Source organism: Perca fluviatilis, chromosome 11 (genome assembly GCF_010015445.1).
Source record: "Perca fluviatilis chromosome 11, GENO_Pfluv_1.0, whole genome shotgun sequence".
NCBI classification, from domain to species: domain Eukaryota; kingdom Metazoa; phylum Chordata; class Actinopteri; order Perciformes; family Percidae; genus Perca; species Perca fluviatilis.
Window position 1 is genome coordinate 1,599,491 of NC_053122.1, and position 14,161 is coordinate 1,613,651.

The window sequence follows — 14,161 nt, forward strand, 5'->3', positions numbered from 1 at the left end:
CGAGATGAAAAAAAAGAAAATTCTCTAGATAAAGGATTCATCATTCGCCATGTATCAGTCATTCCAAAGTCAGTTGACAATTTCTTCAATGCAATAGATGCCAGTCGCTGGTCTCTACTTTCTGTTACCACTGTTCTATCAATATTGTGAAGCCATACAGCATTAAAGTCACCCCCTATTAAGAGCTAGTACTCTGGGAGATCTATTAGTATAGAAGCCAGAGAAAAAGTGCTGGTCGAAGCAATTTGGAGCATAAATGTAGGAAATGTTGTGCCAGTCGCAGACATGTAACTATGGAATCCAGCGGACTTAAACTTTTGGCTCTGTTCGTACCAACTTAACTGTTAAAAGCCCTTCTTAACTGTTAAAAGCCCTTCTAACTGTTAAAAGCCCTTCTAGGGACAGGTGTTGCGAATTAGCCATGGCTATAAACACTGTGATACAGGCATCGGATTGTTCTTCATGTAATAATCTATGTTTTTTGTATCTGTCCCTATTTAAAAAATAACAAAATAAAAAAAAAATGCTGATACAAACAATGAAAATATAAAGGCCACAATGAGCTCCTTCCATTGTTCAACATGTTGATCTGCATTACAAATAGAAACTGAAACACTAATACCACTGAAATGACTGGTTGTTTATATTCCATAACATCATTTTTAAACAGAAGAACTCAGTAGAATAACATTTTAAAAGGTAAAGTATCTACCAACTTAAGAGTTTCATAGAAACAGAAGCTTCCCCAAAAAGTCCACCATCTTTGAATTTGACCTCTCACGGCTGCAGAGGACCAGAAGATACTAAACTGTCACTTTGCAGTTAAAAGAACTAGAATTACCACTTAGCAGATGTATGACCCCACCAACCTGTCAAGATGCAGTTTACATCCTGTCTGTCCAACTCATGAAATATATGTAGTGAAAACTGCCTTGAATGGACTCCATGCATGTCTACAGTGTTAACTAATCTCCATTAGCAGCAAATTTCGTTTGATATCAGTACATAACATTACTTGCCTTTGAGACATCGATACGTGCTTTACATATATCGTCCTGTATCACACGCAGGGATGCCAGAGGAAACCCAGCAGCTGATCCACTTTCGGGCTGAAATCTAGCTGTAATCATTTGTAATTCATTCCTGTTCATGCACCTGTACAATGTTATTCGTTATGATACAGTACACTAATGAAAGCAATGGGGTTGGAGGGAAAAGTTACTGGCCAACAGATAGACTGGGGTTTGGAATTTCAGAATAGCTGTTTTTAGTCTTTAGTTTTTTTGTGGTCGTGTGTCTTTTTAGTTTTATACATTTGAGTGACTTTTTTATTTGTGTGACATTTAAGTTATGGTTCTAATAGTTGATAATAGTTCTGTAATATAATATATTTTTATATAATGTTTTTGCCTGTTATGTTTATGTTTGTCTTTTTGGGAAATAAAGACTTTGTTAACAAAGAAAGTGTTTCTGTTTCTTCAACACAGTGATAACTGAAACAGACATACAACACACCATGCAGTGTGTATAGAAATATGTATTGCACACAGACCTAAGTATGTATGATGATGTAACCAAGTGGCGTCTCATTTCATAGGAGTATGTTTTCAACCCTACCCCTTATCACTTGATTTGAGGGACAAGGGCTAGGGGTAAAACGAAGGGGTAGGGGTAAGGGGTAAGATGAGAAATGAGATTCAGCTTTAAAGTTTATATTTTGGCAAAACATGGATGCTTCACACAAATATTCAATCCGGCAGCACATACATCACCTCAGTTTTAAGACTAGTGTCGCCAATTCAGAATACAACCACATTTTCTCAGTAATGGAGTTGCATAATGGTTTTTGCAGATATTCAATATTGTAGTAGATTTATGACAATTACCACCCTTATAAGTTGAGGAACAAATAATGAACAACTCACCTGAGTTTTTTCAATAATGACTAAATGCAAGACATGTTACACTAGGAAAGGAGAGAGGCACAACATGTGTTAGGTGTAAAGTAGTCAGTAGGGGGAATAACCCAGGGTTGTGATCAGGTCCCTCTTTTTAATCCACCAACTTAGTGTTGATGAAGACTAAACAGAGAGATCACAGCCTTCTTTATACTTGCTGTAGCTCAGAGTTACTCCACACTGCAGATATGAAGCCTCTGTTCATCTCAGTGTTGCTGGCTGCTATGAGCCTTGGTATGAACACAACTCTGTTTCTTTGATATCAATCCAACATTAATATGATTCTTTAACAGCAACCTGATTCTGTTTGTTGCTGTTGTGCAGAGCACAAAAAGACAAGGTGCTGCAACCAGAAGGAGATGTGACTGCTACTGAAGGAGAGGAAGTAACACTTTGCTGTCAATATAACAGCAGTGTAACTAATTCTGGTACAAACGGGATAGAAACAACAGCCCCACATTCATTCTGAGCCGCTTTACGGTTGGCTCTCGGAAAAAAATTGACGAGGAGAAATATTTATCCACACTGAATTCCAGCTTAAGATCAGTTCCTCTGAAGATCCAGAAGCTTCAGCTGTCTGACTCTGCTGTGTACTACTGTGCTCTGCAGCCCACAGTGACAGGAAACACCAAAACTTTGTACAAAAACCTTTGGAGCGAAGACAACACAATACTCCACAACATCCACTAGAGGGAGTCACACACTGTTAAACTTCATAGTTTTCATCATGTAGTCTAGAATTACTTTACCTTAGTAGTGTAACTGAGAGAAGTGAAAATACAGAGCTACGAGGAGACGGAGAGACTCAGGGAGGAGCTGAGCTGTTACTGAACTATAGAAGAGAGAGGAACTTCTATATTCAACAGAGTTCAATACACAAACCATCAACATTATCTTTATTCAACATTCCAACAATTACAACCTTTTCCTTAACATAACTTAATCAAATGTATTCATATAGCACTTTACAACAACCAGCAGGTATCCAAATTGCTTAACATCAGAAACACATGTCATACAATAGAAAGAATGAACATAGAAAACAGTAAAATCAGAAAAGGTTACAAAAAAACAAAAGAATGAAATTGTCACACCACTGCTACGTATTAAAGGCCAGACGAAACAGATAAGTTTTGAATTTGGACCTAAAAAGAGCTACAACTGCGTCAAAAGGGACGGCAATAGTCCCGACCAAGCGCATTTACTAGAAACGCTAAAGGAGACTTTTAGCGTCAATAAGAACGAGAAAGGCTCCTAACCAAACGTCAAAATTTTTTACGAGTTTGGTGTGAGAATGTGTTGAGCAAAGACAACAAAATATTCCACAACATCCACCAGAGGGAGTCACACACTGTTAAACTTTGTGTTTGTATATATGTGCAGGACCCCCTTGAAAATGAGATGCTACATCTCAAGGGATTATCCTGAAATCACAAATCTGCAAAAGATGATGAAGAGGAAGGACCAATGGTATGAAGGCCCAGATCCATCAGAGTATCAATGCTCTTCCTCTCTCTCCTCCCTTCTCACTGAAGACATGAAACACTGGCTGACTAACATCCTGATTCTGACTCTCTGGCTAGGTAACTATTTAAACTACTGATTGTTCTCCTTTAATAAATCATATTTATTGATTCATCTCTTCCTCTGAATGTTCTCTTCTTCCCCAGAGTGTAAAGGAGAAGACAGAGTGACCCAGCAAACAGGAGATGTCATTACTACTGAAGGAGAGACAGCTACTCTTGACTGTACATTTGAGACCAGTGCCACATATCCCTATTTGTTCTGGTACAAACAAGAAGTCAATGATTTCCCAAAGTACATGCTGAAGCGTTACTCAAACACAAAAGAGAATGCTCCAGAGTTCCAGAAAGAAAGATTTGATGCTACAATCAACATGACATCAGTTCCTCTGAAGATTCAGAAGCTTCAGCTGTCTGACTCTGCTGTGTACTACTGTGCTCTGCAGCCCACAGTGACAGGAAACACCAAAACTCTGTACAAAAACCTTTGGAGCAAAGACAACACAATACTCCACAACATCCACGAGAGGGAGTCACACACTGTAGGTTATCCCGTTGACAACTTAACCTACTAAGCACCCCCCGGACGATTTTAACTACCCTACCCCACCCATACTGTTCTATTTATTTATTTACAAATGTGCATACTGTAATTACACCTATACATAGCCATATTCTACTGCTCTTCATACTATTCATCCTGAACATACACTTATTCTTACTACTCTTATAATGTTACCACACTGCACATAGCTGTACATACTGTACATATCTGTCTATATGGTTCATTCAGAATATCCACATTTATTATGTTTTTATTATTATATATTCTGCTAACACATTGCATATATCTATATTATTCATACTACTATTATAGTGTCACTGCTACTACATTGCACATATGTGTACATGTTGTTCATACAATGTTCATATTGCATAGCCATATTTTATTCTGTCATTTCACTGAGTGCCAGTTGTGCAAATCACTTTAGCAACACATACTGTCACAGGAGGAGAAGAAAATAATAGGACAAGAAGAGGAGAGGAAGAAAGGAGAAGAGGTGTTATTTGTCAGCTAACATGGTCTCATGATGGACTAACTGACCAACTGACTGAATCCTAACTAACTTTGGAGCAAAGACAACACAATACTCCACAACATCCACCAGAGGGACTCACACACTGTTAATCTTCAATATGATGTAGTCTAGAATCACTTTACCTTAGTAGTGTAACTGAGAGAAGTGAAAATGCAGAGCTATGAGGAGACGGAGAGACTAAGGGAGGAGCTGAGCTGTTACTGAACTATAGAAGAGAGAGGAACTTCTATATTCAACAGAGATCAATACACAAACCATCAACATTACCTTTATTCAACATGCTGTCACTGCAGCATTGTGTGTTTTCTCTGATGTTTCTTTCCTTCCTCACAGGTATGTTAGATCATGCAGCATGAACAAGTTTGATTCAAATAACATCTAAATGTGAATCGTTCATTGAGTCTCATACAACATGAAATAACAGAGTGATCTCTTCCTTTAGGAGTCAGCTGTGATGAACTCACTCCAGTAGAGAAAGAAGAGAACAGTTTAGAAGGCAGCTCTGTTACTCTGTCCTACAGATACTCCAGACAAGCAACAGTTGCTGATCGATTATTCTGGTATCGACAACATCCAGGAAAACCACCAGAGTTCCTCATCCTTCACTTGGGAACGCAAAATGAAACAAAATCTGGACTGTCTGTTCATGTAAGTGAGGATAAAACCAAAATGATTCTTCAGATCTCCTCTGCTGCAGTGACAGACTCTGCTGTATACTACTGTGCTCTGCAGCCCACAGTGACAGCAAACTACGGAGCCCCCCTGGTCCCACTTTGTCAAAAAAAAATAATTATAACTATCTTGTGGCCACGAGATAGTATCTTGGGCCACGAGATAGTATATTGTGGCCACGAGATAGTATCTTGTGGCCACGAGATAGTATCTCGATCGCACTTGCACAACGCCAATGTGCCGATCCGCCAAACATCCACAGCTGTCCTCCGGCTCCACTGTCCTGCCCGTCTATCTGTGCTCCGTCCTCCTCTTTCCTCCTTGTGTCTCAGCCAGTTATTATAAAAATGCACTCCCGGTATATCCCGGTGTGTTGGAGCGCGTTCCTTGTTCCTCCAGCATCTCTCCTGATCATAGGCGCTGATGACTATCTTGAGGCCTCAAGATAGTTATAATTAATTTTTTTTTACAAAGTGGGACCAGGGGGGCTCCGTAGCAAACACCAAAACTCTGTACAAAAACCTTTGGAGAAAAAACAACACAATACTCCACAACACCCACCAGAGGGAGTCACACACTGTTAAACTTCAGTCAAAATATAGTCCAGAATCACTTTACTGAGGGACTCAGAGAGGAGCTGAACTGTTACTGAACTATAGAAGAGAGAGGAACTTCTATATTCAACAGAGATCAATACACAAACCATCAACATTACCTTTATTCAACATGCTGTCACTGCAGCATTGTGTGTTTTCTCTGATGTTTCTCTCCATTCTAACAGGTATGTTAGATTATTCAGCATGAAAAGGTTTTATTCTAATAACATCTGAATGTGAATCATGTATTAAGTGTTTTACAACATTAAATAACAGTTATCTCTTCCTTTAGGTGTCAGTTTTGAAGAACTCACTCCAGTAGAGAAAGAAGAGAACAGTTTAGAAGGCAGCTCTGTTACTCTGTCCTACAAATATTTGGAATTGTCACCTGTTGATTATTTCTTCTGGTATCGACAATATCCAGGAAAACCACCAGAGTTCATCATCTCCCACTCTGCTTCAGGAGAAGAAGGAAACAAAAATAATGTAATACCTGGATTGAAGATTAAAGTGGAGGACAAACAAAAACAAATCCATATGAACATCATCTCAGTTAAGGTGTCTGACTCTGCTGTGTACTACTGTGCTGTGAGGCCCACAGTGACAGGAAACACCAAAACTCTGTACAAAAACCTTTGGAGCAAAGACAACACAATACTCCACAACATCCACCAGAGGGAGTCACACACTGTTAAACTACATATTTTTTATCATGTAGTCTAGAATCACTTTACCTTAAAAGTGTAACTGAGAGAAGTGAACATCCAGAGCTACAATGAGACGGAGAGAGCTGAGCTGTTACTGAACTATAGAAGAGAGAGGAACTTCTATATTCAACAGAGATCAATACACTAACCATCAACATTACCTTTAGTCAACATGCTGTCACTGCAGCATTGTGTATTTTCTCTGCTGTTTCTCGTCATGCTAACAGGTGTGTTAGATTCTGCATTGACGAAAACTTAAATTTTAATATTTTCTTAATCTCTTGAATCAATTTGTTTTATAAAATGCTATGATAAATGATCTCTTCATTTAGGTGTCAGCTGTGAAGAACTCTCTCCAGTCCAGAAAGAAAAGAACAGTTTAGAAGGCAGCTCTGTTACTCTGTCCTACAGATACTCCAAACAAGCAACTGGTAGTGATGAATTTTACTGGTACCGACAATATCCAGGAAAACCACCAGAGTTCATCATCTCTCATTTAGGAAATGGAAGAATGTTGTCAAGTCCAATACCTGGAATGAAGATTGAAGTGGAGGACAAAATAATCCATATGAACATCTCCTCAGCTAAGGTGTCTGACTCTGCTGTGTACTACTGTGCTCTGAGGCCCACATTGACAGGAAACACCAAAATTCTGTACAATAACCTTTGGAGCAAAGACAACACAATACTCTACAACATCCACCAGAGGGAGTCACACACTGTTAAACTCGAATATGTTTTCCTGATGTAGTCTAGAATCACTTTACCTTAGTAGTGTATCTGAGAGAAGTGAAAATACAGAGCTAAGAGGAGACGTAGAGACTCAGGGAGGAGCTGAGCTGTTACTGAACTATAGAAGAGAGAGGAACTTCTATATTCAACAGATCAATACACAAACCATCAACATTACCTTTATTCAACATGCTGTCACTGCAGCATTGTGTGTTTTCTCTGATGTTTCTTTCCATTCTAAAAGGTAAGTTTGATTATGAAGCATGAACAAGTTTATGCAGACATTTAATCCCAATACCATCTGAACGTGAATTATTCATTATGTCTTTTACAACATGAAATAAAGTTTTCTCTTCCTTCAGGTGTCAGCTGTGAAGAACTCACTCCAGTCGAGAAAGAAGAGAACAGTTTAGAAGGCAGCTCTGTTACTCTGTCCTACAGATACTCCAAACAAGCTGATAACAATGATTATTTCTTCTGGTATCGACAATATCCAGGAAAACCACCAGAGTTCATCATCTTTCACTTTGGAACGCAAAATGCAACAAAATCTGGACTGTCTGTTTTAGTGAGTGAGGATAAAACCAAAATAGATTTGCAGATCTCCTCAGCTAAACCTTCAGACTCTGCTGTGTACTACTGTGCTGTGAAGCCCACAGTGACAGGAAACACCAAAACTCTGTACAAAAACATTTGGAGCAAAGACAACACAATACTCCACAACATCCACCAGAGGGAGTCACACACTGTTAAACTCGAATATGTTTTCCTGATGTAGTCTAGAATCACTTTACCTTAGTAGTGTATCTGAGAGAAGTGAAAATACAGAGCTAAGAGGAGACAGAGAGTCTCAGGGAGGAGCTGAGCTGTTACTGAACTATAGAAGAGAGAGGAACTTCTATATTCAACAGAGATCAATACACAAACCATCAACATTACCTTTATTCAACATGTGGTCACTGCAGCATTGTGTGTTTTCTCTGATGTTTCTTTCCATTCTAACAGGTATGTTAGATTATGAAGCATGAACAAGTTTATGCAGAAGTTTAATCCTAATACCATCCGAACGTGAATTATTCATTATGTCTTTTACAACATGAAATAACAGTTATCTTTTCCTTTAGGTGTCAGATGTGAAGAACTAACTCCAGTCGAGACAGAAAAGAACAGTTTAGAAGGCAGCTCTGTTACTCTGTCCTACAGATACTCCAAACAAGCTGATAACAATGATTATTTCTTCTGGTATGGACAATATCCAGGAAAGCCACCAGAGTTCATCATATTCATCACAGGGATGAACATTACAAAGAAAGCAGAATCTCTGACATTGGACACAAGGTTCTCTACGAAACTGTCTGAAAAAAAGTATCGTGTGGATCTTCAGATCTCCTCTGCTGAAGTGTCTGACTCTGCTGTGTACTACTGTGCTGTGAAGCCCACAGTGACAGGAAACACCAAAACTCTGTACAAAAACCTTTGGAGCAAAGACAACACAATACTCCACAACATCCACCAGAGGGAGACACACACTGTTAAAGTTCAATATTTTTCATGATGTAGTCTAGAATCACTTTACAGAGAGACTCAGGGAGGAGCTGAGTTGTTACTGAACTATAGAAGAGAGAGGAACTTCTATATTCAACAGAGATCAATACACAAACCATCAACATTACCTTTATTCAACATGCTGTTACTGCAGCAATTTGTTATTACTCTTCTGTTGCTAGTTATTGCAAAAGGTATATTAGATTCTACATTAAGGAAAAGTTTGATTCCAATGTTTTCTCAATTTCTTGAGTGTTTTACAACATGTAATAACAGTTATGTCTTCCTTTAGGTGTCATCTGTGAAGACCTCACTCCAGTCGAAAATGAAGAGAACAGTTTAGAAGGCAGCTCTGTTACTCTGTCCTACAGATACTCCAAACAACCAACTGGTACTGATTATTTCTTCTGGTATCGACAACACCCAGGAAAACCTCCAGAATACTTATTGACTCATTCAGGAACAGCAGTATTAATAAATAATATATTCCCTGGACTGAACTTTAAAGTGGAAGACAACCAAATGCGTATAAACATCTCCTCAGCTAAGCTGTCTGACTCTGCTCTGTACTACTGTGCTGTGAGGCCCACAGTTAGAGCAAACCCACAGTCTCTGTACAAAAACACAAGCTGACACACTGACAAGCTGCTGGAAGACTTTTTTCTACACTGTTGTACTGAACTTTGTACCTCCACTAGAGGGCGACATTATCAAGTAGGCGGTGCACTACTTCTGCACTGTGTTCAACCATTCAGTCAATAATAAGTGCTGCTGTGAAGAGAACAATTCTCAGACTGAATGTTGAACATCAGCTAGTTTCTCCTGTTGATTTAAACCTTGTTGTAGAGATGGAACATTGGCTGTGGATTATTCTTGCTGCTCTTTTATGTGGTAAGAAAAAACAACATGGTTTTAGTATTTTCTAAAGATTTATATAAACTGCAGTTCAGAGCAGAAATCTCTGAAAAGTTGAGCTGTTTCTGTCCAGAGTAACAATGTACAGTTGACATTTCCCACTGTCTTCTTCTCTCAGTCTAATGACCAATGTTAGTCTAATGGCTTCATTTTCTCTACTTTTTCAGGAATAATAGCTGGAGACAAAATCTCTCCTGTAGGAGATGAAGTCAGTAAAAGAGAAGGCGAATCTGTCACACTGAGATGTAACTATGAGACTAATGACAACATTGTTTACCTTTACTGGTACAGACATGATTCAGACCTTCTGGCACCTCAGTTTATACTCTGGAAAGGAGCAAGAGACCGTAATAGTAGGGAATATATCCCAGATAAGCAATATGAATCCGAAACATCAGTAAACTCAACTGAACTGACCATAAATAGACTAACCCAGGCAGACACAGGTCTCTACTACTGTGCTCTAGAAACACAGTGATACAAAGTGTAGAAGAGGCTGTACAAAAACCTGAACACAGATATATGACTACTCTTCAAAGAGGAGGGAAGTGGTATTCAAACCACAGCTTCATATCAGATGGATTCTGATTATTCCAGTTTTATCAGAGTCCCTGTGGTTACAGCTGCTAATGTAACACTGTGGGAGGATTCACATGAGCAGCAAATCCACATCAATGACAAACCAACTGTATGATGGTTCAAACACAAGACACCATGACAACAAATAAATGGACACTGACTTACCTACTAAATCCTCTTCATACCCTGTTGGCCATTAGGCCACAATGTTAAAATTTCCCATAGCCTTTGATGGGAAATCTTCGGGAAATTGCTTAACCTAGCTCAAAACAACCCCCTTTTGTGGCCATATTGTATCGCAATACTTTAATTATCATGCATCCCAAATAGAGACTGAAACCCCAATAAATAAAACTGAAATATCTGGTTATTTATATTCCGTAACATCATAATTCACAGAAGAATTACATTTGTACCGCTGAAGATTTTTCTAACTAAGAATTTCATTTCAACAGCAACTTCCCCAACAACTCCACCATCTTTGAATTTGACCTCAAACGCTGCAGAGGACCAAAAGATACTAAACTGTCACTTTACATTCTAGAAACATTCTGAAAAAAAAGATGTTGAAACATTAATTCTCAGTTTACTTTCAAACCTTTTAGAAAGAAATATCAAAAGGCATGTACAGGTTCACTACAATTTCTACGTATTATACGTTCGAGAACAAAGGGAATCTGCAACAGCTGTAAAACAGGAACCATGTCAGCTGAAAACTACAAAGATCACTTCATATAAGACATGTTACAGTAAGAAAGGAGAGAGGCACAATATTTGTTAGGTGTAAAGTAGTCAGTCGGGGGAATAACCCAGGGCTGTGATCAGGTTCCTCCTTCTAATCCACCAACTTAGTGTTGATGAAGACTGAACAGAGAGATCACAGCCTTCTTTATACTTGCTGTAGCTCAGAGTTACTCCACACTGCAGATATGAAGCCTCTGTTCATCTCAGTGTTGCTGGCTGCTATGAGCCTTGGTATGAACACAACTCTGTTTTCTTTGATATCAAACATTGATATTATTCTTTAACAGCACACTGATTCTGTTTGTTGCTGTTTTACAGAATGCAGAGCACAAAAAGACAACGTGCTGCAACCAAAAGGAGATGTGACTGCTACTGAAGGAGAGGCAGTAACACTTGGCTGTCAATATGACAGCAGTACAACTAGTAATTATCTCTTCTGGTACAAACAGGATGGAAACAACAGCCCCAAATTCATTCTCAGCCGCGTTCAAGGGGATGAAGGGAACACACCAGATGAGTTCAAGGAGAGATTTTCATCCACACACAATTCCAAGCTAAGATCAGTTCCTCTGAAGATCCAGAAGCTTCAGCTGTCAGACTCTGCTGTGTACTACTGTGCTCTGATGCCCACAGTGACAGGAAACAGCAAAACTCTGTACAATAACCTTTGGAGCAAAGACAACACAATACTCCACAACATCCACCAGAGGGAGTCACACACTGATAAACTTCATAGTTTTCATCATGTAGTCTAGAATCACTTTAGTGTAAATGAGAGAGGTGAAAATACATAGCACACAAGGGAGACAGAGAGACTCGCAGGAGCTGAGCGGTTACGGAACTATAGAAGAGAGAGGAACTTCTATATTCAACAGAGATCAATACACAAACCATCAACATTACCTTTATTCAACATGCGTCACTGCAGCATTGTATTTTCTATGCTGTTTCTCTTCATTCTAACAGGTGTTTTAGACTATGAAGTCTACAAACTTTTATTCTAATAACATCTGAATGTTAATCATGTATTAAGTCTTTACAACATTAAATAACATCTGAATGTGAATCATTTATTATGTATTTTTCAACATAAACTTACAAGAGTTATCTATTCCTTTAAGGTATCAGCTGTGAAGAACTCACTCCAGGCGAGAAAGAAGACAACAGTTTAGAAGGCAGCTCTGTTACTCTGACCTACACGCATCTCAAACTGTCCTCTAGTGATTATTTCTTCTGGTACCGACAATATCCAGGAAAACCAACCGATTTCCTCATCTCACACACTTCTTCAGGAGGAGTAGTAAACAAAAATAATGTAATTCCTGGACTGGAGATTAAAGTGGAGAACAAACAAATCCATATGAACATCTCCTCAGCTAAGCTGTCTGACTCTGCTGTGTACTACTGTGCTCTGAGGCCCACAGTGACAGGAAACACCAAAACTCTGTACAAAAACCTTTGGAGCAAAGACAACACAATACTCCACAACATCCACCAGAGGGAGTCACACACTGTTAAACTTTAAGACAATCACACAACAACTCCACCAACATCAGAAACATCCACCAAATGTCTTCTTTCTCTTCACTGCTGTTTTATCTTTTCACCTTTCAGGAAAAGGTTATTCTCTGGCCCCCCACCCCCACTGACGTTTAACTCAACCAATGAGATTATTTCTGTCTCCAGAGGAGAAATGTTTGAGGAACTAAAAGCACAATCAGCTTGATGTTGAGAAGAAGGGCTGCACATCAGAGAGGCTGTTTAGTTTCTCATTCTACTGCAGTGGAAGAACATTGCTCATCTGCTGTCTGTTTGGCTTTAACAACTCCAAAGACATGTTGCTTTACCTGTTTTTACTTTTCTCTCCCTTTATAGGTGAGTGTTAGAACAGAGATCAACGTATCATATAACCTGCTGTATTAACCAGTTACTTCATAACTAGAGGTTTATCTGTGTAAGATAATGATAACTGATGTGAATAATACTCATTTTGCAGCCCTGAGTTCCATGAACAGCATAAAGCCAGAAAGTACTGAAGAACATGTTGCAGAGGGCAAAAACATCAACCTGACCTGTACATATGAGGGTGATATCTACAGTATCCAGTGGTACCGACAATACCAGAGATCCAGTCCAGAGTTCCTGCTCTTCATCACAGAGGAAGGGTTGACTCATCCAACTGGTTCTGATTTCTCAGCTCACATTGACAAGTCAAAGAAACGTGTTAAACTGGAGATCATCTCAGCTAAGGTGTCTGACTCTGCTGTGTACTACTGTGCTCTGCAGCCCACAGTGACAGGAAACACCAAAACTCTGTACAAAAACCTTTGGAGCAAAGACAAAACAATACTCCACAACATCCACCAGAGGGAGTCACACACTGTTAAACTTCAATATGATGTAGTCTAGAATCACGTTACCTTAGTAGAGAAATTGAGAGAAGTGAAAATCCAGAGCTACGAGGCGACGGAGAGACTCAGGGAGGAGCTGAGCTGTTACTGAACTATAGAAGAGAGAGGAACTTCTATATTCAACAGAGATCAATACACAAACCATCAACATTACCTTTATTCAACATGCTGTCACTGCAGCATTGTGTGTTTTCTCTGATGTTTCTCTCAGTCCTCACAGGTATGTTAGATTATGCAACATGAAAACTTTTATTCTAATAAGATCTGAATGTGAATCATGTATTAAGTCTTTTACAACTTGAAATAACAGTTATCTCTGTTTTTAGGTGTCAGTTTTGAAGGACTCACTCCAGTAGAGAAAGAAGAGAACAGTTTAGAAGGCAGCTCTGTTACTCTGTCCTACAGATATTTGGAAATGTCATTGGGTGATTATTTCTTCTGGTACCGACAATATCCAGGAAAACCACCAGAGTTCCTCATCTCCCTCTCTGCTTTAGGAGGAGTAGTAAACAACAATAATTTAATTCCTGGACTGGAGATTAAAGTGGAGGACAAACAAATCCATATGATCATCTCCTCAGCTAAGGTGTCTGACTCTGCTGTGTACTACTGTGCTGTGAGGCCCACAGTGACAGGAAACACCAAAACTCTGTACAAAAACCTTTGGAGAAAAGACAAC

General features: G+C 39.1%; 3 gene segments (V, D, J or C); all 3 read left to right on the plus strand.

Annotated features, from left to right (window-relative positions):
* Positions 1-3,405: 3,405 nt before the first annotated feature.
* LOC120568491 lies at positions 3,406-4,963 on the plus strand. The segment is given in 3 exon segments: positions 3,406-3,541; positions 3,629-3,953; positions 4,915-4,963. Coding segments are annotated over 3 exon segments (510 nt in total).
* Positions 4,964-11,209: 6,246 nt separating this feature from the next.
* LOC120567878 lies at positions 11,210-11,694 on the plus strand (the record flags this gene model as incomplete). The annotated part of the segment is given in 2 exon segments: positions 11,210-11,302; positions 11,390-11,694. Coding segments are annotated over 2 exon segments (351 nt in total), but the record flags the coding sequence as incomplete, so codon positions are not given.
* A 1,075-nt stretch (positions 11,695-12,769) lies between these two features.
* LOC120567876 lies at positions 12,770-13,384 on the plus strand (the record flags this gene model as incomplete). The annotated part of the segment is given in 2 exon segments: positions 12,770-12,946; positions 13,068-13,384. Coding segments are annotated over 2 exon segments (357 nt in total), but the record flags the coding sequence as incomplete, so codon positions are not given.
* Positions 13,385-14,161: the final 777 nt, after the last annotated feature.